Raw genomic sequence first — 27,632 nt, 5'->3', positions numbered from 1 at the left:
CACTAGCCTAATCCTCCACCTGAGGCACCGGCACCCCGGGTTCTAGTCCCGGTTTGGGCACCGGATTCTGTCCCGGTTGCTCCTCTTCCAGTCCAGCTCTCTGCTGTGGCCCGGGAGTACAGTGGAGGATGGCCCAAGTGCTTGGGCCCTGCACCCGCATGGGAGACCAGGAAAAGCACCTGGCTCCTGGCTTTGGATCAGCGGCCATTTGCTGGGTGAACCAACGGAAGGAAGACCTTTCTCTCTGTCTCTCTCTCACTAACTCTGCCTGTCGGGGGGAAAATAAAAAGAATCTGCCAAGCCCGTTTCCAGAGTGACTCTAGCATTTTCCAATTCCACTAGCAGTTTACGACTTCACCTCTTTGCCAACGCTGGGTGCTGTCACTATTTTTTATTTCAGATGTTCTGATGGGTGTGTGAAGTTATTTCACTGTGGTCCTAGTTTGCATATTTCTTTTTTTTAAGCTTTTTTTTTTTTTTGAAAGGCAGAGTGGATAGTGAGAGAGAGACAGAGAGAAAGGTCTTCCTTTTTGCCGTTGGTTCACCCTCCAATGACTGCTGCGGCTGGCACATCTCACTGATCCAAAGCCAGGAGCCAGGTGCTTCTCCTGGTCTCCAATGCGGGTGCAGGGCCCAAGCACTTGGGCCATCCTCCACTGCCTTCCCCGGGCCATAGCAGAGAGCTGGCCTGGAAGAGGGGCAACCAGGATAGAATCCGGCGCCCCGACCGGGACTAGAACCTGGTGTGCTGGCGCCGCAAGGCGGAGGATTAGCCTAGTGAGCCGTGGCGCCGGCCTTGCATATTTCTAATGAATGAAAACACGGAACATCAGGGGCCCAGTGTTGTGGCGTGGCGGGTACTGCTGCCGCCTGCAATGCAGGCACACTGTACGTGTGCTGGTTCGAGTCCCAGCTCTTCCACTTCCAATCCAGTTTCCTGCTGGCAGCCTGAAAAAAGCAGTGGAGGACGGCCCAAGTGCTTGGGTCCCTGCACCCACATGGGAGACCCAGATAGCTCCTGGCTCCTGGCTGCAGCCTGGTCCAGCGCTGGCTGCTGGGATCATCTGCGGAGTGAACCAGTAGATGGAAGAGTTCTCTTTTTCTCACTCTCTCTGTAACTCTGATTTTCAAATAAATAAATAAATCTTTAAAAAACAACACTAAACAGCTTCATGTGCTTACTGGCCACACATATACAATGTTTGGTGAAATCTCTCTTCTTCTCTTTTGCTCATTTCCTTAGTGTATTCTTTGTTTTCTTTAATGTCCAGAGTTCTATGTTCTAGCAACCTGTCCTTTGTCACAAATGTGGTTGGCAAATATTTCTTCCTGCTCCATTGCATTTCATCTTTTTAACAGGTTCTGCCATAAACTGAATGTTCTTTACCCTCCAAACTCACGAAGCTGTTTAAACCCCCAATGTGTCATGAATGGTGCTACGGGGCAGATGTTCAGTCCAATGATGGTGTTTGGGAGGCGGGCTTGGTGGGAGTTCTTGGGCCACGGGGGTGTGACCTCAGGAGGTGGCGCTCCTCACCAGAGGCTGGCTCTGGAAGCAGTGCTGCGCCCTCCTGAGCATGCTCCACCACTGCCACTCACTGCTCCCACCAGACGCCCAGCCACAGTGAGTCCTGACCAACCTTTCCTCCTCCTGAAGGGAGCTGCCTCTGCTGGTCTGTTACAGCAATGAAAGGCTAGTCACACAGTCTTTGTAGAACAAAAGTTAATCTTCATGTCCAATTTATTATTTTCTTTCCTTCGTTTTTGATGTCAAGTCTAAGGACCCTTTGCCAGCCCTGGATCCCAAAGATTTACCCCTGAATTTTTTTCCCCAGAAGTTGTGTGGTTCTGTGTTTCAAGATCCATGTTGAGATAACCTGGAGTGAGGATGTGTGGAGGATCTCCGACTGCCCCAGAACCATGTGCTGAGGGGCCACCTGCATGTCACCCCTCGGGAAAACCCGTCAGCACAGACTTCTTACAGAACTACAGATGCATGCAGCTCAGGAGTAGCTGCCGCTCACCTTTGTAGTAAGTACTGTCTTCCATGTATCGGGACAGCCCGAAGTCTCCTAATTTCACACAGTCGTTTGAGGACACTAGAACATTCCGCGCAGCAATGTCCCTGCACAGGGAAGAATTCGTGAATTGAGACCACACTGACAGGTACTTGAAGGACAGCTTATATGCGACACAAACAGGTCTACTCTAGTTTTGGAAAATGTGTGTATTTTCTTACCTCGTATGTATTCCTTTCGGCAAATATTTACTCATTAATGCATACTATTAATGTGATGATTTTAATGATGGTAAAACATTCTCTAGTAAAAATACTTACTAGTTTTTGTAAAAATCATATTTTCAATTTCATTAACTGATGGCTAGCGACACGCAAGTGGGTTCCAACTTGCTAACTATTAAAGAGATCTCATTGAGTAAAGTAAGTTATCTTCTAAAGACCTGCGAATTATTTTGCTGATGTAGTCTGTTTTAGCACTGGGTAACAAAACACTAATCCCAACACATTCTACTTGGCAAACAAATTTTAAGTTCCTTCACTTATATTCAAACCACGGCTGCATACACCAGTAACAGAAATTCCACAGACCACCAACAGATGTCACTCGTGAACAACACTGTGGTGTCCTGGAGAATCCAGGGACCATCTCTGCTCTGGGGAGGTACAGGTTCTTGACAGCATTTGTACAAGGAGCAAGTCTCCTGAGAGTCAGCAAGCCATGGGCCTTCCCTCTAGTAGGTGTGGCACAGCATGACTCTCCAGTGACTGCATGGTAGCTTCACGTAGCACAAAGGGGTCCTCTGGGATAGGAGGGAACCCTCCTCCCTTGCTTTTTGTCTACCCACTTCACAACAGCTTTGACTGAACCTTACCTGTGCACAAACCTTTTGCTCTCAAGATATGCAAGAGCTGTGCTAAGCTGATAAGCATACAGGATCAAGGATGCCAGATCCAGACTGAATTTCCTTACTTGCAGAAATGACCGCAGCTTCGGGAACGACGTCCAAAACAGAGAAGAGAATTAGAAACAGGAAAGAAGTGACAGCTACAATCAACAATGCTAGCCGTCTGAAACGCATTTTTACAGTAGAATGTCTTTAATTCTCTCAAAACAAAAAAGTGTAATAATGGAACATTTTAATTCAGAAATTATAGATATCTTACTTTATTTGAAATCCTAGTGTAAAATTAGAATCTTTACAGACAAATTTCTTGAAAAATTACAGGAAAAACAGGCTTCAAGAGAGCGAGTAAAAGCATAGTGTGAAGTCCTGCTGCCGGGGGGACTGAGGTGCACAGGGCAAGCGGCCACGTGGGTGCCCACGCCCTCAGCAGACCCCAGGCGTGGAGTCACACCTCCACTCCCCACCCAGCTCCCTGCTGACGCGCACCCTAGTGGGCAGCAGATGAGGGCCCAAGTCCTTGGGCTACTGTCATCCATGAAGGACACCTGGACTTCCCACTCTCACCCTGGACCTGGCTCCAAATGCTCTGGTTGTTGTGAGCATTTGGAAAGTTAACTAGAGAAATAAAGAATTCTCTCTCTGTGTGTCACTGTTTTTCAAATAAACATTTTTTAAAAAGTATTGCTAGATAATAACAGCTACAAAACAAAAAGATCTAGCTGCCATTCAGGTTAGCTTCATATCTAATCATAGTCAGTTTATTTCCCCTCCAAGCCTCACTGTGTCTCTGGGAGGGGAGTGAGGTAATTGAAGGAGGAGGACGAGAAAGCGTAGTTCCCCCCACAGTGAAGGTTTAGGTGCAGAACCGTAACACAGCACATGCCAGGTACCTATCCCACTGGGCTCGTTTGTCCCTTCCACCACTGACACCTCAAGCTCAATGCTAACATGGCAAAAAAAAAAAAAAAAAAAAAAAAAAAAAGAGAGAGAGACTTGAATTTATCAATACCCTAATTCTACAAAAATAACTCAACAAAGGAAAAACATTTAGCAATGGGTTTTCAAACCAGAAGAATAAGCCAACTTTCCAAAAGCAAATGTAGAAAAATACTGTGAACAAAATACACAGACACTCCACACTCCATCTGGCTTGGAGGTGCAGGGCAGAGGAGCCGGGATGTCTCTGGCCTGGAGGTCTGACTCAGCAGGTGGGGGCGAGGCACCAGGGCACATTTCCACCCAGATTCCAGGGGATGATGCTGCACTAAGAGTTCCTACCAGTGGAGACAGTCAGAGAGGGCTTTGCAAACTCTTACTCACTATTCCAAAGACACTGTGACTGGAATATATTACAAAGTGAATTCTCAAAAGATTAAGAACTGGTTAGATTTAACTAATTAGCCCAAACTCCACCAACATCGCTTCTTTCATCCTGAAACCATTGGGCTAGTTCTTTAGATGCTGGCCCAGAGAGAAAAAAGCAGTGTCCACTCAGTCCTGAGGGACACTGGTCCTGGAGGCGTTGAGTGAGGAGGGTATACGGGAATTTAATGATAAAGACACCTACAACCATTCTCAGTGACCACAAGCACAACACACATCCCAAAGCAGACCTCTCCGGGAACCACAAGCAGCACACTGTGCCCTTTTCCCTTAGGCAGACATCCCACACCAGCTGCATGCCACAGCACTCTGAAGCAGGAGGCTGCTGGCGCGGCCGTGCCCAGAGGGAAGGCGAGGTCTGCGATCACAATACCTCTCCCAGTGTGCACAGCTCCATGATTATCCAGACGGGATTCTCTGTGATGACTCCAATGAGCTTCACAATATGAGGATGGTCAAACTGACGCATGGTTACTAGGGAGAAAGGTTGGCCACAGTTACTCTTTGGAAAAGTTTCCGCATTCTCGCATTCTCAATATTAGTTCAATCGACGTCCAAAGCTGAGGGTATGGGAACTCTGAACTCAATTCCGTCAGCCAGTTCTAAACTGGCATAAATTAGCACAAAAGGCACATCACATTGGTGAGGCACAAGATAACCGGTAGAGCAGACTCTTCAGCAATTTCCCAGGGGAGATCATGATGTGAATAAAGGGTTAAGAGAAGTTTCCCACTATGGTCAAACTGGACTTTGGGCTGGTGTTCTCAGCTTCCTCTGGGGATCGGATAAAGGTGGAGTGTGTAACGCACTTACTAGGCAGTGTTCCATCAACTGGTACGCTGCAGGGAAGGAAGCCAGAGGAGGAGCATCCTGGAGTGCAGGGACCTCAGTGACTGGGCCTGTCCCCTACGTCCATGAGGCTAGCTCAAGACGTTTGCAGCTTGACCCTAAGCAGGTCTGCATACAGCACCATGGCCTGGATGCTTTCAGGGCCTTAAAGATGACGAGTTCTGGTTCGGTGGTGAGGACCACCACGTACAGAAGCGTCTTATGCTGCCTGTGTGTCTCCGGTTCTGTACTGTTCTCAAGGAGGGCATCTCTCTGTGGTGCTGGGTGTAAATACAACTTCTTGTATCAGGGCTAAGATGTAAGCACTGGTAAGATATGGGGCAACCTTCACAGAAACACAGGACCTCAACATTGAAGCGACTTTAAAGGTGATCTAAGCAGTGGTTCCAAAGGTTCCTGGTTTCACAGACCACTGAAGTGGGAAAAGTCATCACGCCACACAGGGACTAACAGCAGAGAGCTCCTCTTCCTGTCCTCAACACGTAAGGTGATCGTCGGGTTATAAAACGACGTCAAGGAATACTGTGACAAACCACCGGTCCTCCTCCTAGCTCACTCATTCACCTCACACCTCCTAAGCTGTGACAAACTGCCAACAGTGCATACTCATCCTTATCCGTGAGAACGCAACGCAGCTATGTGTGAGCAAACTAAGACATTTTTGCACTTTAAAATTCACTGCAGAATTTCTTCTCCCCTTTACGTGTATGGAATTCTCCCTTGACATCAGTGTAAATCATACTGGCTCCTGACTAATTAATAACATTATTACTTTATTTTACATTTTTTCTTGCTAATTCTCCTGGGGGGGGGGGGGACAGTTGGGAAACCTGAGGACCACACTCTCACTCTTCCGGTGTCTTCTCTAGACTATACAGCCTGCAAGGCTCACTGCTGCTGCGTGGATCTATGTCAGAGACGCCCATTTCAAGCATGGAACCCTGTGAGATGAGCCTGGAAGTAGCTGTCTCTGCCCTCGTTCTGGGCACCACAGAACCATCAGCTCCCAAAGACCACCTGTCTCCTTCACTCACCTCAAACCCCTAACCCTTGATTTTCCTGCTTCTTTGTTACACTTCCCCTCCTACTAAGAATAGGCCTGCCAGGTTTTCTTTAAACCAAAAGGAAAAACAGTGGGGCTGGCGTTGTGGCTCAGCAGGTTCAGCCACCGTCTGTAACACCAGCAGCCCATACAGGTGCCATTTGTGTCTCGGCTGCTTCACTTACAATCCAGCACCTGGCTAATGTGTCTGGGAAAGCAGGAGAAGATGGCCCGAGTGCTTGGGCTCCTGCACCCACACAGGAGGCCTTGACAGAATTCCAGGGGCCTAGCCCAGCTCTGGCTGTCTGGGCTGTTTCTAAAGTGAATCAGCAGACAGAGATATCTCTCTAACTCTGCTTTTCAAATAAATAAATTTTTTTTTAAAGAGGAAAAATGTAAATACCCAGCACAAAAAATCAAAATAAAATAATTAATTTCATTTGTCAGATTCACTGCTTAAGCATACTGTGATAAACATCAGGCCCCCAATATATTTACCTTTATTTTCAATTTACTATTAGTGATATTTTTTAGTTTTGTGTTTAGTTTGATGTGGTCAGATATTTTATATTTCCTCTGAAAGGATTACTAAAAATACCATCAGAGTGCTAAGAGAAGTCTCATGGTCACAGAGAACTATCCAGTGGAAGCATGAGCACCAGGTGTGGCAGCTTAACCTGCTCCTGTCTAGAGAAGGCTGAGTCCAGCGCTGGCCACCTGCTTCTGGACATGAAGTCTTACTGGCACAGTCTGCTCTCTCCTTTGATCCTGCCCATGGGTGTCTCCACAGCACAGCACAGCAGACTGTACGGCCTGCAGAGCCAGAGGTACTCACTGCATCGCCCCTTACAGAAAAAGCCTGACCGTCCCCAAAGCAGGCCACTTCGAGGCGATACTGCCTCTCTTGTGCACAGACTGTGAAAGTCTAGAAGTTCAGATATACTAAATCACACTTACCTGAAATTGTAGCTGATTAAGCCTTAAAGAACAAAATAAGCTTAGTCTGACCTAACTACTCCTACTATATAATTGGTTCTGTATTGATGATTCCAGAATCCTACAAAATAACAATACAGTAGCTATTCAGAATAACTGTAGAAGGTAATGATTTTTAAAACTTGCATTTCTGAAAACACATAACATACAAGAATCCCACCAATGGTATGGCAGCAGACAGGTACGGATCACTGCTGAGGTCTGTGTTTTTTGAACCTACATGCTTTGTAGAAACAGCATTGGAAGTGGGGCAGGTTTTATGGCGTAACAGTTTAAGCTGCCACTAGAGACGCCGAATCAGCGTGCCATTTGGAGTACTGGCTCCTTGGAGTCTGACCCAGGTCCCTGCTAACATGTCTTGGAAGGAGCAGAAGATGGCCCAAGTGCTTGGGTCCTTGCTCAAACATGGGAAACCTGGATGGAGTTCCTTGCTCCTGGCTTCAGGCTGGCCCAGTCCTAGCTGTTACGGACAGTGGGTGCAAGATTTCTTTCTTTCTCTGTTGCTCCCTCTGTCACTCTGCCTTCCAAATAACTACAGCTTAAAAGGATAAACACAAACAAGGCACTGACCAGGCTTTGTCTTACACTTGAGTCAGATCCAGGAACAGGACTGAAAATACAGTTAGGACTTAACTGATGAAGTCACAACATGACCTTCTGTGTGATAGTAAGATCTACTGAACTGTTAGGCTCAGTGGAAGGCATTCATCTGATGTCATGTAATAAAGGACGCCTAGTGACAACAGGTCTACTGAGTGCTCAGCATGCTACTGGCCCTGGGTGTGCAGGGATGGGCAGAGCAGGCAGCCCTTGTGTGTGGGGCTCAGTGCCACTGTCATTAGTAGACACTGTGTTTAATATGGTGCTGGGGTAGGGAAAGAAGGCTGACTTGTAACAGAAATACAGAGGGGAGCCTCCTCTGACTGTGGGCTCAGAAAAGGGCCCTGCAAGGAACTGACATCTACGCCGAGGCCCCCAGAGAGCAGAAGCCTCACTGCTTGAGGCCAGGTGGGAAGAGCATCATGGGTATAAGAGGGCACACACAGCCTTGTTCTCCAGCATGTACAGTGAGGAGAGAAGACATCATCGCATTCAACTAACCCATGACAGCTGCTTCTTGGAGTACACAAACCAGGAGCCAGGGAGACGGCAGTGCAGGGATCACTATGAGCTAAAGTACCTGGAGTTAACTCGGGGCGTTCTCTTCTGAGGTCTCCTTTTGAATGGGTATTTCTGGTACTGTAGTTGGCCTAGGACCAGAGTCCTTATTCCCTCAGTTGTCTGTGAGCTCCAGCAGGGCAGGAAGAACTGGTCTCACTCACCTCTGTATTCCCAGGGACTGGTAGGATTGGGACTAGGACCATTTATACATGTCCACCAATTCCAGTACAAAGATGCTTCATGGTACAGGCATCAAAGTATAAAGGGAAAGCAAATCTATCCGTATACGTAAAACACCATGATTTACCTGGGAAAATGTCAAGACGTGCCTGTGCAAACTTAGACGATTTGCAAAGCACACTAGTACCATATGTAGTTGTCTCATAAAGGTCAAAGTGTTATTTTTCTTACTTCTTCAGAGACATTTTGATTTCAAAGATGAAAAATCAAATGGAGTTCCACAGAAATTCTAGAAACTTACAGGCTTCTTGAAGAAATTTCTCTCTCACGCTGTCCGAGGTACAGTTTTTACATGTTTTAATTGCAACCGCCAAAGCTGGATTCTCCTGTGTTAGGAAAATTACAGAATCACACACACACACGGACAAAGGTTCTCTAGAATAATCAATGGGTACATTCATGAAAATTTGTTTCTTTGAGACTATATGAACTCTGGACCAGACAGTATCAGGACTCCAAAATCCTGAAAGATTGAGAGGAATACTTAAAACCCACAGAGAAAGATGGACATGTATGTAACATGTTGGAAGCTACTTGTTTATATATCTATCCACAAAGGGTCTTTGAATATATCTGCTTCATGGCAGGCACTTTTGATAATCAGTGACCACCAGAGGTCCGGTCAAGCTCACATCCTGGCCAAGGACACGGACAGCTGACACTGTCAATTACCTAACACGTGAGAAAGTAAGGGGTGATGGGGACGGGGGACAGACGTAGGCAGAGACCTGGAGGACAGGAGTGGGAAGGCAATGTGTGCTTGTGCAGTGTGAGAAGGCCAGAGGACTACGGGGGTCCCGCATGCCAGTACAAAGAGGCAGCTTGAAATCTAGCTGGCTGAGGAGCCAGGACGGGACTGGGCAGAGGAGTATCAGGGCCTGACCTGCTGTGAGGAACTCTGGCTGTGGTCCGTGGGAGGCTGCAGTGAAACAGGCGTAGGCACGGGGAGCTCTGCGGGCAGCTTTTGCAGCAACCCAGCTGACAGACGAGGGTGGATGGAACAGGCATGGCAGCACAGGAGGTAGGGAGAAGGGCTGGGATTTGGGACATGCTCTGAAATGGGACACACGTGGTTCCTGATGAGTGGGTTTGGGCCAGAGAAACCAGCAAGTTGAAGGGGAAGGTCAGAAGCTCTGTGTCAGACTTGAAATGTCACTGAGATACCCAAATCCCACGGGCGGAATGAGCAGCAGATTCTGAGACTGCAGTGCAGAAAGAAGTCTGAGCTGAAATCGGGAAGAACAGCCCATGGGAAAAGCCAAGTCACCCAAGACGACAGAGAGGCCACGAGCCTGCTTTGGAGCTTGGCAGGAAGAGGGGGCGATGACAAAGGAGACCAGGAAGGAGGGCGACCAGCAAGGCAGGAAAAGCCACGAAAATGGACTGTGCTGGGACCTGAAAGGTTTTAGAAATGGCATGTAAGAAGCCATTCAGAGCAGATCAACAGGACGCCACAGGGAATGCTGGCTGGCAGCTGCTCGAGCTTCCGTACGCTGGCCAGAGCCCTCGTGTTTTGCAAGGCACGCCAGTCTTCTATGGAGGCAGAAAACGAGGAAAGGAAGCATAAAAGATTTTAAGAGAGAGAGAGAGAGAGAGAGAGAGAGAGAAAGAAAGGAGTTGCAAAGGCTTCAGAAACACAGAACCTCGACTGAGGCTAGGCTGCGACTCCGAGTCTCCCGGAGCTCAGAGGGAGAAGACGACACTGCAGGGTGCGAGTGTTCCACTCTTGCCCTCTTTCTCCTGTGCTCCCCCTCTTCTTTCTCTGGGAGTGGCCAAGTGGTGTTAGCATCAGACAGGGGTGAGGAGCACTGAGCCGTTCCATCTCCAGCAGGATCATCTCTGTCTTTAGTTCACCCCACAGGTTTTGAACACTTCACTGCTTAGCACCTCGTGTGGCTAGATGCATCACTGCTATCGTATTCTTCAGAACAAACGCAAGCATCGTACAGGATACACACTGCAGGGAAAAGCTATGTGGCTGCCCGAAGTTAACTCACAAGGAGGCATCCGGCTCCTTCTGTAAATGGGAACAACTCATGGTTGTGACAGGCAGTACTGGCAGTGGCAGCCGCTTGGTACCACAGTACCCATTCAGTCAGGACGGGGCTACCACTTGTCCCAAGATCTGGCTCGATAGGGCACCCGCGGTGAAACTGTAAAAGTATCGGCCATAGTTAGGAGAGACTGACATCAGGGAAGACATTCTCATCTCCTCAATGTGGAATGCCCAGGGCTCAGGCCAGGGCCCACCTCCAGTGTCAGTTAACTCCTGCAGTGACAAGGAGCTCATGTACCACTGATAACAAAATCTCCATGGAAATTCTGTATTATGAAAAAACTATGTATGCGATTCAGTTTTTTTTTTTTTTTTACAATCATATTAAACTTATCTTTTAAATTCCACTTAACGTGAACATTTTGAAGTACCCTGGTACACAGAATTTCAAATCAGTATCTCTAATCCTGATATTTCCTTTCAGCCAGATTTATCTACTCCTTGCCTCAATATACATATAGAAAAGCTACTTTAAATTTTATATGAATAGGATGGAACTCCTGGTGTCCGACCACAGGGTGAATTTACATGCCCACTTCATTAGGCAACGAGGTGCTCAGACACGTGGCCCAACACTGTCCTGGCTGTCCCCGTAAGGTGGACTCTGGGTGAGCTCCTCACTTAGAGTCATCGTGCTGAGTGAGCACACTGCCCTTCCCATGTGGGCAGGCTGGAGCCATGGCTTTTCTCCTGCCTTCCAGACTTGAACCTGTGGCTCTCCTGTGGTTCCAGGCTTGCCAAACACAGATCCTGGGCCTTGGCAGCCTCCATAACCATAAACATCAATTCCTTATAATTGATGTCTCAGGTCCAGCGTCAGGATGCAGTGGGTTAAGCTGCTGTCTGTGATGCTGGCATCCCATCTGAATGATGGTTCTAGACCTGGCTGCTTCACTTCTGATCCAGCTCCCTGTTAATGCACCTGGGAAGGCAGCAGCAGATGGCCCAAATAGTTGGGTCCCTGTCACCCACATGGAAGACCTGCATGGAGACTCAGGCTCCTGGCTTCAGCCTGGCCCAGTCCTAACTGCTGTGGCCATTTAGGCAGTAAAACAGTATTTTATTTTTATTTTTTTTATTTATCTTTTTTTTATTATTTATCTTTTATTGTGACTTTGCCTGCCTTCCTTTTTTTTTTTTTTTTTTTTTGACAGGCAGAGTGGACAGTGAGAGAGAGAGAGAGAGAAAGGTCTTCCTTTTTGCCGTTGGTTCACCCTCCAATGGCTGCTGTGGCCGGCGCATCTCGCTGATCCGAAGGCAGGAGCCAGGTGCTTCTCCTGGTCTCCCATGAGGTGCAGGGCCCAAGCACTTGGCCCATCCTCCACTGCCTTCCCAGGCCCTAGCAGAGAGCTGGCCTGGAAGAGGGGCAACTGGGATAGAATCCGGCGCCCCAACCGGGACTAGAACCTGGTGTGCTGGCGCCGCAAGGTGGAAGATTAGCCTGTTGAGCCACGGCGCCGGCCTCCTTCCTTACTTTTCAAGATGTATTTATTTATTTGAAAGTCAGAGTTACACAGAGAGAAGAAAGGGAGAGGGAGAGGGAGAGGGAGAGGGAGAGGGAGAGAGGGAGAGAGGGAGAGAGGGAGAGAGGGAGAGAGGGAGAGAGGGAGGGAGGGAGGGAGGGAGAGAGAGAGGTTTTTCCATTGATGATTCACACCCCAGTTGGCCGCAAAAGCCGGAGCTGCACTGATCCGAAGCCAGGAGCAGGAGCTTCTTCCTGGTCTCCCATGTGGGTGCAGGGGCCCAAGGATTTGGGCCATCTTCTACTGCCTTCCCAGGCCATAGCAGAGAGCTGGATCAGAAGTGGAGCAGTTGGGACTAGAACCGGCGCCCATATGGGATGCAGGTGCTTCAGGCCAGGGCGTTAACCCACTGCGCCACAGTGCTGGCCCCATTTGCCTTTCAAATAAAATCAATCTTTTTTTTTTTTTTTTAAACTCAGGGCTAGTATCATGGCACAGCAGGTTAAACAGCCTCCTGCAACACTGGCATCTCGTAAGTACCAGTTTGAGTAAAGGCTGCTACTTTCCGATCCAACTTCCTGCTAATGTGCTTGGGAAAGCAGAGGAAGAGGGCCCAAGTGCATGGGCCCCTGCCACCCATAGTCCGAGATCAATGAAGATTTATAGAATCAATGAATGCTGGCCGGCGCCGTGGCTTAACAGGCTAATCCTCCGCCTTGCGGCGCCGGCACACCGGGTTCTAGTCCCGGTCGGGGCACCGATCCTGTCCCGGTTGCCCCTCTTCCAGGCCAGCTCTCTGCTAGGGCCCGGGAAGGCAGTGGAGGATGGGCCAAGTGCTTGGGCCCTGCACCTCATGGGAGACCAGGAGAAGCACCTGGCTCCTGCCATCGGATCAGCGCGGTGCGCTAGCAGCAGCATGCCGACCGCAGCGGCCATTGGAGGGTGAACCAACGGCAAAAAGGAAGACCTTTCTCTCTCTCTCTCTCTCACTGTCCACTCTGCCTGTCAAAAAAAAAAAAAAAAGAATCAATGAATGCTATCAATATTTCTGTCTCAAATGCAGATTCTCATTAACAAGTTAGCTGTGACATATTTTAAAAATTTATCTTAATGTGTATTTTGGGTGTCACACTCATTGTACATACTGTATGATTTCAGGAAATAAAATATTTTTAAACAAGAGGTAAATGGTACAACTGTGACACAGAACTGGAGCCTGTGTTCCCATTCGAAACTCCTAGAGGCAGTGTGACCGAGTGCCAGCCGTGCACAGCAGGGCCTCCGGGGGCAATGGCCGTGAGCACGGCCAGCTGCTCAAGGCAGGGTCTCAGGGGTAATGGTGGATGTGGGCCCTGGAGGACAGACTGCCTGGCTCACACGGAATGAGAACGAAGCAGAGAATGCCCATTCACCACATGTCTGAGTTTGCAGCATTCCTGGAATTACAGACCAGCACAGAACAACTGCCTGGAATGAGCTGCTCTCATCTTCTCTCACCGGACTGCACACTTCTTTAGGACCAGTTCTATCTAAAGTTCCATCTATCTAAATATCTCTTACTCAGATTTAATAAACATACAAAAAACTATATAGTTGGCATATTGTATAAGTGACTTCAAATTCCAATTTTTCAGGAGATCTGAGTAACAACACATACCAAGCGAACACAGTGCTTTAGGAAGACTAGCCAAGAAATGCCAGCAAAGTCCAACTCTCCAAAGGCCCCATTCCAGATAGAATGGTGAGTGGAGATGTCACAGAGAGCAAGTCCACAAAGGCCGCGCACGAGCAGAACAGAGCTCAGGCTGAGTCTGTGGAGCACGGCCTGGGCTAGTGTCCCCAGGCTGGACAGCGGAGGTCTGAAGATGCCAAGTTGGTAGAGGGTGGGTCAGAGACTGGACTGTGGGAAAATGAGTCAGTTCAAAGCAAGCAGGAGCAGAACACGTAAAAGGGCTTTACCTTCCCCTCGTAAACAAAAACTTACTAATCTGGTAACTGCTTAAAATCTGAGTTTTAATATTTTCTGTCAAATACAGGAAATACTTGGGAATAAAGAATCTTATCAAAGTTCAATGAAACTTTGTTTGACATCAAATGATGATGTAAAGTTCAAAAGAATGAATATTTTGCCATGTTCAGTTAGAGTGCACAGTCTGTTACAGGTTGACACATTGCTTGACCTGATTTATGCATAATTAATAAGCTATTCAGATAGCGTAGCTTTAATATGCTGCACCGTGATACTGGCAGCTCTGGAGTTCATAGATGGACTTGGGACCCAGCAGTTTTGAAGCGTGTATATGGAGTTTTAAGAAATTTATTTTCCAGGTGCAGCCCCATCTAAGTAAAACTTATCTTCACCTTGTACACTTGACAGCTGATAAAAAACATAACTTGGGAGTGATAATGGGTCAAAATTTACAAAATAAAGTACTGTTTTGGTGTGGGAGTTGTCATGAGGCTGTGTTGAAGTGACTTAACTATGTGGGATATTGAGTATCCATTGAAATGGATTTGTTCAGCCAGTTACATTAATGAGCATTTAAAACAGATCATTTCAGGTGAAGAATAAAATTAAAAAAAAAAAAAAAAAGTTCAATGAAACTATTCCCCCTGTGCTCCTATGCCTAAGAAACAGATGAATGATTAGGTTGTGAATTGATAACAGGTAATAGATTATTTTAAAAATAACCCTGATAACTTGCCTAATAAAGACAAATGACTCTTTGGATGGGGTTCAACGCCTGACACCCACAGTGGCCTTCCTGGCTCGGCTCCTTTGGCTGTCTGCCTCCCGGACCCTGAGACAGTCACACGGCCCCCACCTGGCCTGCTGGCCTGTCCTTTCTGTGTGGAATGGTTTCCTCACGGGAATGCGCACAGCTCACTCTCCGCCTTGCTCTAGGACTCTGCTCAAACCTCACCTTGTCAGAGGTCTCTCTGACCACTCCACAGGAAAGAGCGCCTGCCCACCCCGGGCCCAGGCTGCTTTTCCCAAGAGCACTTATTCAGGGAATTTGCTCTTGACTGTCCCCTTAGCACCCAGGCTATGTGACATGGAGCTTCGCCTCTTTTCTCCATTATGGCTCCACTGCTAGAAAACAGCTGTTGTCACACAGTGGGGAACTGAGAAATAACTGTGGAAGAAATTGTAATGAATTACAAAGTAACAGATCGTAAGTTCTTGCCCATGAAATGAAAGCTGAGGTGCATGTTAAGTAATTACTAAGAATCGATGATGAAACCAGAATACTCAAGGACATCCTCTGGAAAAGGGATTCACTGGCACAGGAAGAACCCAGAGAAATGACAACTGCTTTGTACTGTAAAACTGAATTCCCACACTGAAACACACACTCACAATGTACATATATACAATACAATATACATCAGAAAGATAATTCACAAAATATGAGCCCTGGTATTTTTCAAGGGGTAGGGATTCATTTAATAAATATGTAGCCAATGCTATGTTATGTATATTACAGACAAATCCTCAGGGCAGAAGGCTGGCCTAGCAGTTAAACCACTCACTGGCATTCCACGCTGGATGCCTGGACTCAGTACTGGGCTCCGCTAACGACTCCAGCTTCCCGCTAATGCAGAACTGGCAGGCAACAGTGCTGGCTCAACTAGCTGGGTCCCTGCCGACCACGAGGGAGGCCAGACCGAGACCCTGGCTCCCAGCATCAGCATCAGCATCAGCTCTGGACGGACCCTGGCCACTGCAGGCCAGATCTGAGGAGTACACACGTCAACAGGAGCCTGTCGACACAGCCTCTATCCCTCCCTCCCTCTCTCACAAGAGAAAAATAATAAATAAAATCCTCTAGCACTTCCACAACACACATGGAATGTTTAAAAAGTGAATGAAATGTAGTCCACCAGCCCTGCTATGATGAGTGACACCAGCAAGGAACTGCACTCTGAGCTACAGGATGCTGGCTGTGAGCAATGTGAGCCATGGGGCTCAGAGCTGAGCTGCTGCAACTTCAGCCGTGCAGACAGAAGCCCCCTCTCCCTATATTTTTTGGCAGGCACAGCCAGGTGGAAATTTAGGTCTTTCACCAAGGGCAGATCGAGTGACCACTGCAATACATTTTTCCTTAAAAAGCAAGAGTTAACAGAATGAGAAACAACACAGAGAAAAAACAATTGGAGGAAGGGTAAACAGTAGCTAAAAGCATGCAACAAATTGTCTAACTTGATGTAAGCACAAGAGTAAAAGCCTTCAAACCAGAACTCTAAGAACCGGAATCTACGGGGCCACCTACAATGCTGCCATCCCATATGGGTGCTGCTTTCAGTCCCAACTGCTCCACCTGCACCTCCAGTCCAGCTCTCTGCTAATGAGCCTGGGGAAGCAGCAGCAGCTGGCCTCAGGGAAGATTCCCAAGGAGCTCCTGGCTTTAGAAGGGCCCAGCTCTGGCCGTTGTGGCCATCTAGAGTGCAGCACATTGAAGATCTCTCTCTCTCTCTCTCTCTGTGTCTCTCTCTCTATCTGTAACCGTGGCTTTCAAATAAATATATTGGTTAAAAAAAAAAAAAAAACCTAAATCTCTAATTTGGTTAGTTATGTGGTAGCAATTATCTGCTGTGTCTAATTTTCTTTTAAACTTCTCCTTTTGGCTATAAAAGTAATGTTCATTTTGGTATGCATAAAGGATACTTAAAAAGACAGATATGGCATTATCGGAAAAAACTGACAATTTGCATATCCAAAGTGGATCGAAAAATGGTCAATGATCTGTGCCCCTGAACCTTCAATAGTGCTGTCTCTGCATGAGTGTTATTAACCTAATTTAGAAAGTTTTGGAAGGGGCCTCTAGCCTAGTGGTTAAGACAGCCACATCCCACATTAGAGTACCTGGCTCTGGATCCTGACCCCTGTTTCCTGCCAATGTAGCTCCTGGGAGACAGTAGGGGTGGCCCAGCTACCTGGGTTCTTGCCGCCTTCATGGGAGACCTGGATTGCACTCCAGGCTCGTGGTTCTGACCCAGGCTCAGCATCAGCTGTTTGAGGCATCCAGGGAAAGAACCAGTGGACTGCATCGGAAGAACTCTCTCTTGGTGTATCTCTTGACTTTCTGCCTCTCAAATAAAAAAGGTCCTTGAGGAATTATGTACTATTATTGTAAAAGGTCACTGTAAAAGTCCTAACTTCGGGGCCAGCGCTGTGGCACAATGGGTTAAACAGCCATCTACAGTGCTGGCATCTCATATGGGTGCCGGTTTGAGTTCCTGCTGCTCTGTTTCTGATCTTAGCTCCCTGATAATGTGTCTGGGAAAGCAGTGGAAGATGGCCCAAGTCCTTGGGCCCCTGCACTCACATGGGAGACCTGGAGGAAGCTCCTGGCTCTGGCCTGGTCCAACCTCAGCCATGACAGCCATTTGAGGAGTGAATCAGCTAAAGGAAGATCTCTCTCTGTGTGTCTCTCCTCTGTCTCTATAACTCTTTCAAAAAAATAAAATAAAATAAAACAACAACAAAAAACCCCTAAGCTAACCAGAAAAGACATACAGTATCAGAGGTTGCTGAAAAAGTAAAGACAGTGGCACTTCTTTATTTATTTTAAAGATTTTATTTATTTATTTGAGAGGCAGAGTTGTAGACAAAGAGAAAGGTCTTCCATCCGTTGGTTCACTCCCCAAATGGCCACAATAGCCAGAGGGGGGTTGATCCAAAGCCAGGATCCAGGAGCTTCCTCCTGGTCTCCCACGTAGGTACAGGATTCCAAGCACATGGGCCATCTTCAACTGCTTTCCCAGGCCACAGCAGAGAGCTGGACCGGAAGAGGAACAGCCAGTACAAGAACTGGCATCCATATGGGTTTCCGGTGCCGCAGGTGGAGGCTTAGCCCACTATGCCACAGCGCTGGCCCAGAGAGTGGCACTTTAATACACACTGCTAGGAATGTAAAACAGTCTAGCTGGAAATCAGTTTTGGCAGTTCCTCAAAAACGCTGAACGGTTACCATGTGACAGAGCAATTCTATCCCTAACTACAGACAGAAGAGAATGGAAGACATATATTCACACAAAAACTCACAGTAGCATTTTATTAACATAAAGGTAGGAACAACCCAAACACCTACTAACTGATGAACGGATAAGAGGTGCTGTGCTAATACTGTTTTGCAATAAACAGTAATGAAGAACTGCTACGCGCTCCCACATGGAGGACCCTTGAAGTACGGTGTTAAGTGAGAGAAGTCAGACACAGAAGGCCGCAAAGACACGATTCTATTTCAATAACATGTCCAGAATAAACTGACAGAGACGGGGAGAAGATGAATGGTTGCCAGGGGCCGAAGGGGAGGGCAGCATGGGTGGTAACTGCTACCGAGTACAAGGAAGTCAAGAAAATGCTCTGAAACTGACAGTAAGGGTGGCTACAAACGTCTGTGAACACGCTGAAAGGCATGGAATTTTAGAACACTTAGGTTTGGAACCAGCATTATGGCGCAGTGGGTAAAGGAGCTGCCTCTACTGCTGGCATCCCATATGGGCGCCAGTTTGAGTCCTGGCTGCTCCACTTCTGATCCAGCTCTCTGCAAATGCACCTGGGAAAGCAGCGGAAGATGGCCCAAGTGCTTGGGCCACTACGCCCACATGAGAGACCAGAAGAAGTCCCAGGCTCCTGGCTTCAGCCTGGCATAGCTCTGGCCATTGTAGTCATTTGGGGAGTGAATCAGAGAATGGAAGGTGTCTCTCTCTCTGTAACTCTGCCTTTCAAGTAAGTAAATCTTTAAAAAATATAATTTAAAAAAAGACTGAAACTTAATCTCTTGGAGGGTAAATTAAAACTCTTCACTTGAAAACACAGCCAAGTGTGAACATTGGCTAACTTCTCAACTCTGGTAATCTCATTATCAACAGTCACCTACTGCAGGCTATTACTGACAACACAGGATTCCGGGTTCTACTCAGCCCTTTAGGAGATAACTTCTCATTCTGAGGGGTTTACAGATACACAAAGTTGATACATTGGATGAGCTTCATAGAAGATAACTGAAAATCCCGAGAACTACGGATTCATGATTTCGAATGAGGAATTTAAATGCAAACGGTCAGAATCAGACTGGATTTTGGAGGTTCTTAAAGGACTTACTGGACTCATATATACTCCTTGATGTACATCTCCAAACTGGCCTTCTCCAATACACCGTCCAAGTTCTATTCTGTCTCTTTGAATTTCATAATCCCTGGCTGCAAAACATGATCCACATGTCAGTCAGCACCACAGCACAGTGGCCTCAATGCAGGAGTAAATGCACACTTGACACTTTCATTTCACTGTCACCCAAGAGGAAACACTTCATCTGAGGTACACAAGTCTAGGAAAATGCTTGAACCAGCGTGGAATTCTCTTAAACCGTGTAATTCAGAAGGAATTCATTTATCAGTTTTGGCATTGGACAAACTACCAAAATGATAATTCTATTAAAAGCAGATATTTTTTCATGTTGCTCTTAGGAGTTCTAAGAAGTCTGATTTATTTTATATCTATTTGGTAGCTTTCTATATAATTGGTCCAATTACTAAATTGTATGCTTAATTATTAAGAACTATTAGCTTAGGTATTAATACATGAAGCTAAAACAGTTATTTAAAGCAATTATTTTTAAAGTAATTGAAGTTGATAATATGGAGGCAATGTAAAATGTGTCATGAGTGAACCTATATTTAGAACGTTTAAGAGTTTTCCACTTCATTATAATCCTATCTCTATATTATTCACAGAGCTAAAAGAGTTTAAAGAGGTAGTTTCTAAAAACTAATTTCAGAATTAGATGATGGGGAATCAAGGTTAAACGTATCAGCATAATAAACTGTGAGTACTTTTTGCCTTAGAGAGCATGTGCCTCAAGTTAATACATTAAATTAAGATAATTTATATGAAATCATTTAGCAGGCTGCTGAGGCACAAGGGAAGAAAAAGAATCACTAGGAACTGAGTAGGTTGAATCTTAGTTCAATTAACTACTTGGTATTTTGGTTTATTTCAGTGAGAAACTCACCCTATACCCCAAACCATATGTACTCCATTAGTGTTATCACCAGTGGAATAAACCAAGAGCCAAATATTTTATAATTCCTCTGTGCTATCCAATTATAAAATCATACCGATCATTCAACCCCAAATTTAGATAAGTCATTTTCCTCTTTAAAATCACTTTAGCTAGCAATTTCATTGATTTAACAGTATGAGTAAACCAATGACAAATAGTTTAAAAATACAAGTTAACTGAAACAGAAACATCCCGTTATCACTCCACAGGTTGCAATTGCAAGCAAATGCAGTTATTTTAAGAGAATCCTGTTACCTTTATCTATTCCATAGCTTTCTGTATTGCATTTAAGAGAGAGAAAAATTGAAGACCTTGCTTAGAAATAACTAAAAGCAATAGGTTAACATAACAAACTTGGAAAGTACATTTTATTAACTTTACTTTTAAAAACACTTTAAGCATAAACATGATAAAATATTATATCAAATAAAATATCATATCAAATAAAAAAGAGAAGTATAAGTAACAACTAAATATCTACAAGTTAACTTGATGTTACTTCCTGTTTTTAAATTCCTATGTCTGAATTCCATACTGTAACTCATCTTGGTGGTGCTGGTATACAACTTAGCTATGTTGGACTTTTACTATTCAACTATGAATAACAAGTACACAAATACAACTTCAGATTCTCTACGTGAACGTACAAATGTCTAAACAGCTAGTGAAAGCATTAACTTAGGTTAAACACTTTTCCAAATTTCTCCTGGCAATCACACTGCACCTACGTTTCCGTTCATGTCTCCTGGTCCTAAAGGAGCTCCCTGAGAGGGGCACAGCCTGCACAGAATCAGGCAGTCTGAGGGTACTGCTGCTGCCCTGTGTTTTGATAATGTCTTCTCAATAGATACAGAAGAATCCAAATGACAGTATCCTTTAAAATATTTATGTAGCACAGAAAATATTAGATATATTTATTTTTACAGACATGTATAGCTCTTTTGAAATCAAGACACTCAGATTTCAAATTCCTACCACTTCTGAGGTCTCTTTAAAAGGTAGGTTGTAATTGCTACATGTAAGTGAGACTTCGTAAGGGCTCACCCAGATCAAGACCTGAGGCCTGGACACACATTCTGACACCCGGAGCGTCAAGATCCTCCATCAACAAGCAGACAGCCTCACAGGAGAAGGTCATTTCAGAGTTCTGTCTCTCTCCCCACCTGCTACCCCAAGGTCAGCAATTCAAGCTGGAAGTTAACTGTACTGGCTGGGGGAAATGCAATTTACTGCATACAGATGTGTGTATGTATACACTATTTAACCTTTAAAGAATACTAATTTTCTATGAGAGAAAACCATCAAATGTTTTATTCCCATAGAGCAAGAAAAGTAAGATTACAAAAATCCTGTAACTAACCTGAATTTAGTAGAGACCTGAGTTTCAGACTTCTGACCTTCATTAGAGAAGGCAGACGTATATAGAAAATCCTACAGGTTGAAAGACTATTTCTATTCAGCAGTCAGTGAGGTATCAAACACGGCACTAAAATGTTAACAGATAGCGACGGCAGTGAGGCACAGCCAGGACCAAGTGCGAGTCCACTTACTTGAGGGCATGGTGTACGTGTCTTCTTCATCTATGATCTCAGCGTAGTCGTCAGTCTCTGCAGGAAAGCACACAGGCATTGGCGGAGGTTACTCTGATGTCTGACCCCCAGGCCTTCCACGCATTTGAAAAGGCAAAAATGATCTGCCCCCATTTCCAACTATGCTCAAATATTTTTAAACACTCTTACTCAATTTTTGCTCACCCATGAGTCACTTATGGAGACAGAAGTGACATCACTGCCTGATATCAGAGAACAAACAGGCTAACACAAAAAGCCCTTGTAGAAAACAGAAGGACATGAAACAATTATATACATGACTCAACTGAACCAATCTGCACTGGCCACACAACGGCCTCAGTCGCTCTGAGTACATGCTCAGAACCACACTACTGTCTAACGGGAGTCTCCAAAAGGGCTGGTAGCTCACTTCATCACTAATTAGATCCAACAGCATAATCTGAACTTCTTCCTTTAGAAAACAAATGGCAGCCCAATTTCTGAAGAGATTTACTGGGCTAATTTATTTCAACTGTTCAGGGCTGAAAAAAATGCAATACAGGAATTTATCTTATGTAACCTTTTGATTTAGATATTTGAAGATTTTATGTTAATGTCAAAAGCACAAAGGAGCTACCAATGGGAGCAGCAAGCATATGAAAATGATATGGCAGTTCCAATGTTTCCATTTAGTTTTTGGTAATAGAATAACTTAACAATCTATCATATTAACAGGCAAATTTTAAAAATTCCCACCTAAAGACAACAACCACTTATCTGGAGACAATTATACTGCACAACCACCCCAGTCCTGTGTGCTTCCTCCTCCTGGGAGAAGGAAAGCTCCTGCGCTGCCCACAGAGTCAGCACAGGACGGCAGCACTTTCCTAAGTGGCATCAGCTGGACTCCAGAAAATGGAGCGCTGCAAGTCCTGTCTTCTGTGCTGCCATTATTCCCTCACTCAGCTAATTCAGAGAAAATAGGGAATGCATAGAGCTCATTGTCATTAAAGTAGCAATCGCCTCAAATGCTGTTCTAATAAATGACTTAGTTTAGACTAAACTATCAACAGGAAGAATTCACTTCTTAATGTGCAATCATAGTTAAAAGTGATGAAAATGGAAGTATATTTGGCGGGCAGAATGTAAGGTTAATAAATTAATAATCCATAAGCATTTATGAAGCATAAACTATTCCAAAGTGTTATATAATAGGTGGACACTCTGTATGTTCTTGCATGTTTATAAACAGTGCTACTATAGAGGATTAAAACAATTAATCTAGCCCAAATCTTAGATCCTTTCCTGTCTGTGTTTCTTTCTCTCATCCTGTTCTCAATACTAAGAACAGTAAACGTGTATCTTCCAGGCCTGTAGCCTTGGTAGGCTGGCTTAGCGAAACACTCTGTGAACAGAAACTTGGGCGAAAAGGACGGAGTGGAGGACCCTACACGTCACACAGGTGGACAATGGCCAGGCATCTTCGTTTTGCTCCATGTAACAGGCTCCGCTTTACCTCATCTCAGAAAACGGCTGCACTAACGCTGCGTCTCCACAACAGCCCCGGCACCTCTGCCGCCGTCTTCCATGGAAACAGCAAGTGCCTTCTGACCTCAAGATCCCGGCCAACTCGGCCAGGGCGGGGTCACAACCTCACTTCCTTTCCTGAGCTGCCCTGGTACACACACTGCAAGATTCCTCCACACCCCTGCACTGGCTCTGGATTGTATTACATGGATGTTTTTATAGACTGGGCTCCAGCACAGGCAGACGCAGCGGCAAAGGGTCCCTGTAGGCCTGTCCAGACTCCAAGTCTCCAGGGTGACGGATGTCTGGAGCCTGAATAAGGAGACTGTAAAACCGATGGGCGAAGGGAGTGGACATTTAGCCAAGGGGTTGAATGCTGGCATTCCACGTTGGGGTGCCTCGGCCGGATCCCAGGTTTTGGCTCCAGACTCCAGTTTCCAGTCAAGGCAGACTCTGGGAGGTGATGGTCAAAGTGGTTTGTTTCCTGCCACCCACAGGGGAGACCTGGACTACAGGCCCGGCTCCTCGTGCTGGCCCTCAGCCATGGAGGGCATTTGGGCAGTGAATCAGTAGATGGCAGCTCACTCTGTCCATCAAACACTGAATGAAGGAGTTGGCTTTGGGGGGAAAGCCCAACGATGATAGCAATGGCAGTGGCAGTGACTTTACACACGAAAGCTCACATTGGCTCAGAGCCAATTCTCCAGTCAGCCAAAGTGTCACCAGTTCAGAGACCTCTCCTTAAGCTAATCTCTCCCACATCCACTTTCTTTATCATGCTCCCTGGTCCATGTTACCTGAAGCCTTTTGACACTGGTATTATTTTGTCCCCTTGTTGCCTGCCTGTCCGACTTGGGAGCAGAACCCAGGTCTTCAGCAGGCAAGCGCGTGCCAGGGGAACGCACGCTGAGCAGCAGGACGGAGGTGAGCACACTGGCGAGCAGAGGGCAGCATGTGTGGCTGGGGCCTCCACGCGCAGACCTGCCGTGCTGCCAGGTGCGCATCGTGCGTACAGTGAGAACAGCCTTCCCCAGCAGAGAGGAGTGGCCCCGCGTGGAACATAGTCCAAGAAATGAGAACTCCACCTGCCGTCTGTGTGTGCTGCTGCTGAGGGCTGAAGGCTGCTGGCAGGGGAGGGTCTGGGACTCCCGGGTGCTGTAACCTCCAGGAGAGGCATCCACCCCTAAGATAATTCTAAGGCAGTAGACATAAAATGACTAATATATTTCACTCTAGCACATGCTGACTAAAAAATCATGTCGAAAACATTTCCATTAGTTCACACAACCCCAAGAGCAAGCCTGTAATGCATTTTGTTGAAGGTTTGTGGATTCTATGTAAAACCTCTGGGAGTGTCTAACAGTGACATCTGGGGCAGGTGACTAGAGAACCTCTGGGAGGCAGCTGTGTGGGTTGGTTCTTATGGAGCAGTCAACACTGCTAAGGTACACAGACCTGCCTGTCTATAACCTTCTCATAGGAGCGCTCCACTTGCAATACCCAACAATTCTCCATACTCACTTGGTGATATTTTCTCTTTCCTGGCTTTTGGGATAGTGGGATTGTATGACACTGACAGGACAGGTGTTGCTACACTTACTCAAGGGCCATGAAAAATTAGAGCCCAACCTGAAAATGCTTAGAAGGAACATACGAAGAAAAAAGGCAAGAGGTTCAGAGATCAGGAAACACACACAGGAAGCCAGTTCTGCTTTCTTCATTTAATGATGACGACATCCAATCCTACTGAGAGCTTAGCACATTCCAGACGCTGCTCACAAACAAGTGCATACACGGCCATCTAACTCCAGCCAGGTCCTTTGGGATGGCACTGTCACTCTGTATCACTGCAAACTGAGGCACGAAGGGACGCGTAGCTTTCTGAAACCGCGGTCATTGGTGGCCAGGTACTCAGCACAGCCCTCCAGCACAGAGCCTGCGCTTCAGAGTACCACCATCCCTTGGGGCCGGCGCCGTGGCTCATTTGGTTAATCCTCCGCCTGTGGCGCCGGCATCCCATATGGGTGCCGGGTTCTAGTCCTGGTTGCTCCTCTTCCAGTCCCGCTCAGTGCTTGGGCCCTGCACCCGCATGGGAGACCAGGAGGAAGCATCTGGCTCCTGGCTTCGGATTGGGCCATTTTGGGGGTGAACCAACGGAAGGAAGACCTTTCTGTCTCTCTCTCTCTCTCTCACTGTCTAACTCTAAAAGTCAGAGTACCACCATCCCATCCTCTAGCAGCTGCCAAGTGTACAGGGACTTGTGTGTGAGGTCAGACCTTATGCTTTCAAACTGTGGAACACTAGGGAGGTTTCTCGAAGCACAGGCACAGTTTGCTTTGGGGAGGCTCACAGAAAAGCTCATTTGCACCTACGCACTTGGGTGACAAATTTAAGATGCATGGTGCAGGACTCAAACAGTTAGAAATAAATGCTTTTAAAAAAAAGACCTTTAAAACTTTGGGGAGATAGTGTAACTTGGATGGCTTGCTATTACATGGTAAAACAAAAAAAGATGAAAAGACATGTTACAAGGTGAGAAACAGAGGCAAGTTACTCAGCTCCTGTTCTACTTTAGTTATTTGTTTATCCGAAAGGCAGAGAGAGGAATATACAGAAAAACAGATCTTCCATCTGCTGATTCACTTTTCAAATGCCCACAACAGTCAGGGCGGAGCCAGGCTGAAGTCAGGAGCCAAGAGCTCCACCCAGGTCCCCCATAGGTGACAAGAACCCATGCTCTCAGGCCACCAACTGCTGCATTCTAGGGTAGCAGCAGCAGGAAGCTGGGTTGGAAATGGAGTCACTATGATCCGGAATGCAAGTGTCCCCAAGTGGCAGCGCTACCTGCTGTGCCATCATACACCGGCCCCTTAAGTTCTCACTGTAAAGAAGGTTAGAGAGCCACAGTGAAGTCACTATGGAAAACATCACCTGAGTGACATTTTTACAGGCTCGCGCTCTGTCCCTCAGAGCGGGAAGTCAGCGGACTCTGGGAGGGTCTATCAGTGAAAAAAGACCACAAGCTCAGGTCTCAGGCACTAAAACCTGCTTCTGTCCCCACTCGGCTCCCCCTTTCTCCTGGTGGCCTTGGGTACTGGCTTAGACATTAGCAACTCTGAGGACCTGTTCCCTTGGCTAGCTTCCCTGCTGCTCCGGGGCTGGAAGAAGCCAGGCCAGAGAAGTGTCATGATTCAGTTCCCTACAGTAATCAGGTCATTTTGGGGATTCAGTGGTACTAATCAGTTTCAGTTTTTATCCAACCTAGAGAACTTAGACATATCATTAACTCAGGCTGTGATTAGGCAGTATAAAGAGCTTTTCTCTAGGAGCCCTGGGACCTAGACCAGGGATCAAAAAATTTTTCTGAAAAAGGCCAGTCTGTTAAGAATTTCAGACTTTGTCGGTCAAATAGTCTCTGTTGCAACTTCTCAGCTTTGTATTACCATTATAGCTTGTCATAAGGAGCTATAGAAAAGATTGCATAAACAATGGATAAGGAAGGTTATGTTCCAGTAAAACTTTATTTAGGGACATTGTAGTTAGAATTGCATATAATTTTATTATCACAAATACTTTTGATTTTTTTCTTCTAACCATTAAAAATTCTAGAAATCATTCTGAGTTCAAAGGCCAGGATAAAATCAGGTGGGTGTTATGTGGTCCATGGCCCTTAGTTTGTGGACTCCTGATGGGGTAATTACACTTGCTCTGGCTAATTCACTGGACTGGAAGATTCAACTCTGGGGAAAACATGGAAGAAAAGATGGCCCTCTGTCTTTGTGTGATAAGAACCCACTGTTGACATTTATTCAGGTTCTGTGCCTTCCTAGCGAACCTCACAACAACCACTTAAGAGAGCTTTTACAAAGGAAGACACAAGAGAAGAGCAACTTCATGCAGCCCAGCCAACTGGTCAGTCCTTGGTAGGATGGGGCAGTGGGAAAGGAGCACACACCCCCACCTTAGGACCTGACCACTGGTCTCCCCAGCCTAGGAGTCCACGGCCAGCCTCTGCTAACAGCCTCCTCATCTGCAGAGCGGTGAGGTGCTGGTGAAGTGTCTGCACAAGGGAAGAGCCCCACGAAGGGCCGCTGTTCACTGATTATTATCTGTGGCTGGAGGTCTTTAATAATAAACCTTGCTTTTAAATCTCAAAAAAATGTGCTAGTATTATGCAATAAACCCAGAAATGAAGCCCCAACCTTCTGACTTCATGAGGAACATGCACTTTTCCAAAAACACATTTAATTCAGATCTTTTACCACAATTGCTTTGCTCATTATACTCAAGTTATCAATACCTCATCCCAGTGCAAAAATGTACACGGGTGAAATTTCCTGTTTTAGTTTGTATGACATTCAAAAACTC

The 27,632-nt window shown here is 46.2% G+C and overlaps 1 protein-coding gene across 6 annotated transcripts in view; it reads right to left on the bottom strand.

Moving 5' to 3' along the window:
* PTK2 (protein tyrosine kinase 2) overlaps positions 1-27,632 on the bottom strand; it is a 299,153-nt gene that overhangs the window by 76,672 nt on the left and 194,849 nt on the right. For all 6 annotated transcript variants that reach the window (XM_062187939.1, XM_062187942.1, XM_062187941.1 and 3 more), the window contains 6 exons: positions 21,738-21,794; positions 19,227-19,324; positions 8,838-8,922; positions 4,682-4,782; positions 2,893-3,008; positions 2,025-2,125 (listed from right to left, as the gene is read on the bottom strand). In XM_062187939.1, the coding sequence (XP_062043923.1) occupies positions 2,025-2,125; positions 2,893-3,008; positions 4,682-4,782; positions 8,838-8,922; positions 19,227-19,324; positions 21,738-21,794 (558 nt within the window). The remainder of the gene's footprint in view (positions 1-2,024; positions 2,126-2,892; positions 3,009-4,681; positions 4,783-8,837; positions 8,923-19,226; positions 19,325-21,737; positions 21,795-27,632) is intronic.

Source organism: Lepus europaeus, chromosome 4 (genome assembly GCF_033115175.1).
Source record: "Lepus europaeus isolate LE1 chromosome 4, mLepTim1.pri, whole genome shotgun sequence".
NCBI classification, from domain to species: domain Eukaryota; kingdom Metazoa; phylum Chordata; class Mammalia; order Lagomorpha; family Leporidae; genus Lepus; species Lepus europaeus.
Note: the sequence above shows the minus strand (reverse complement) of the source record. Positions and strands in the feature narration are given on the sequence as shown.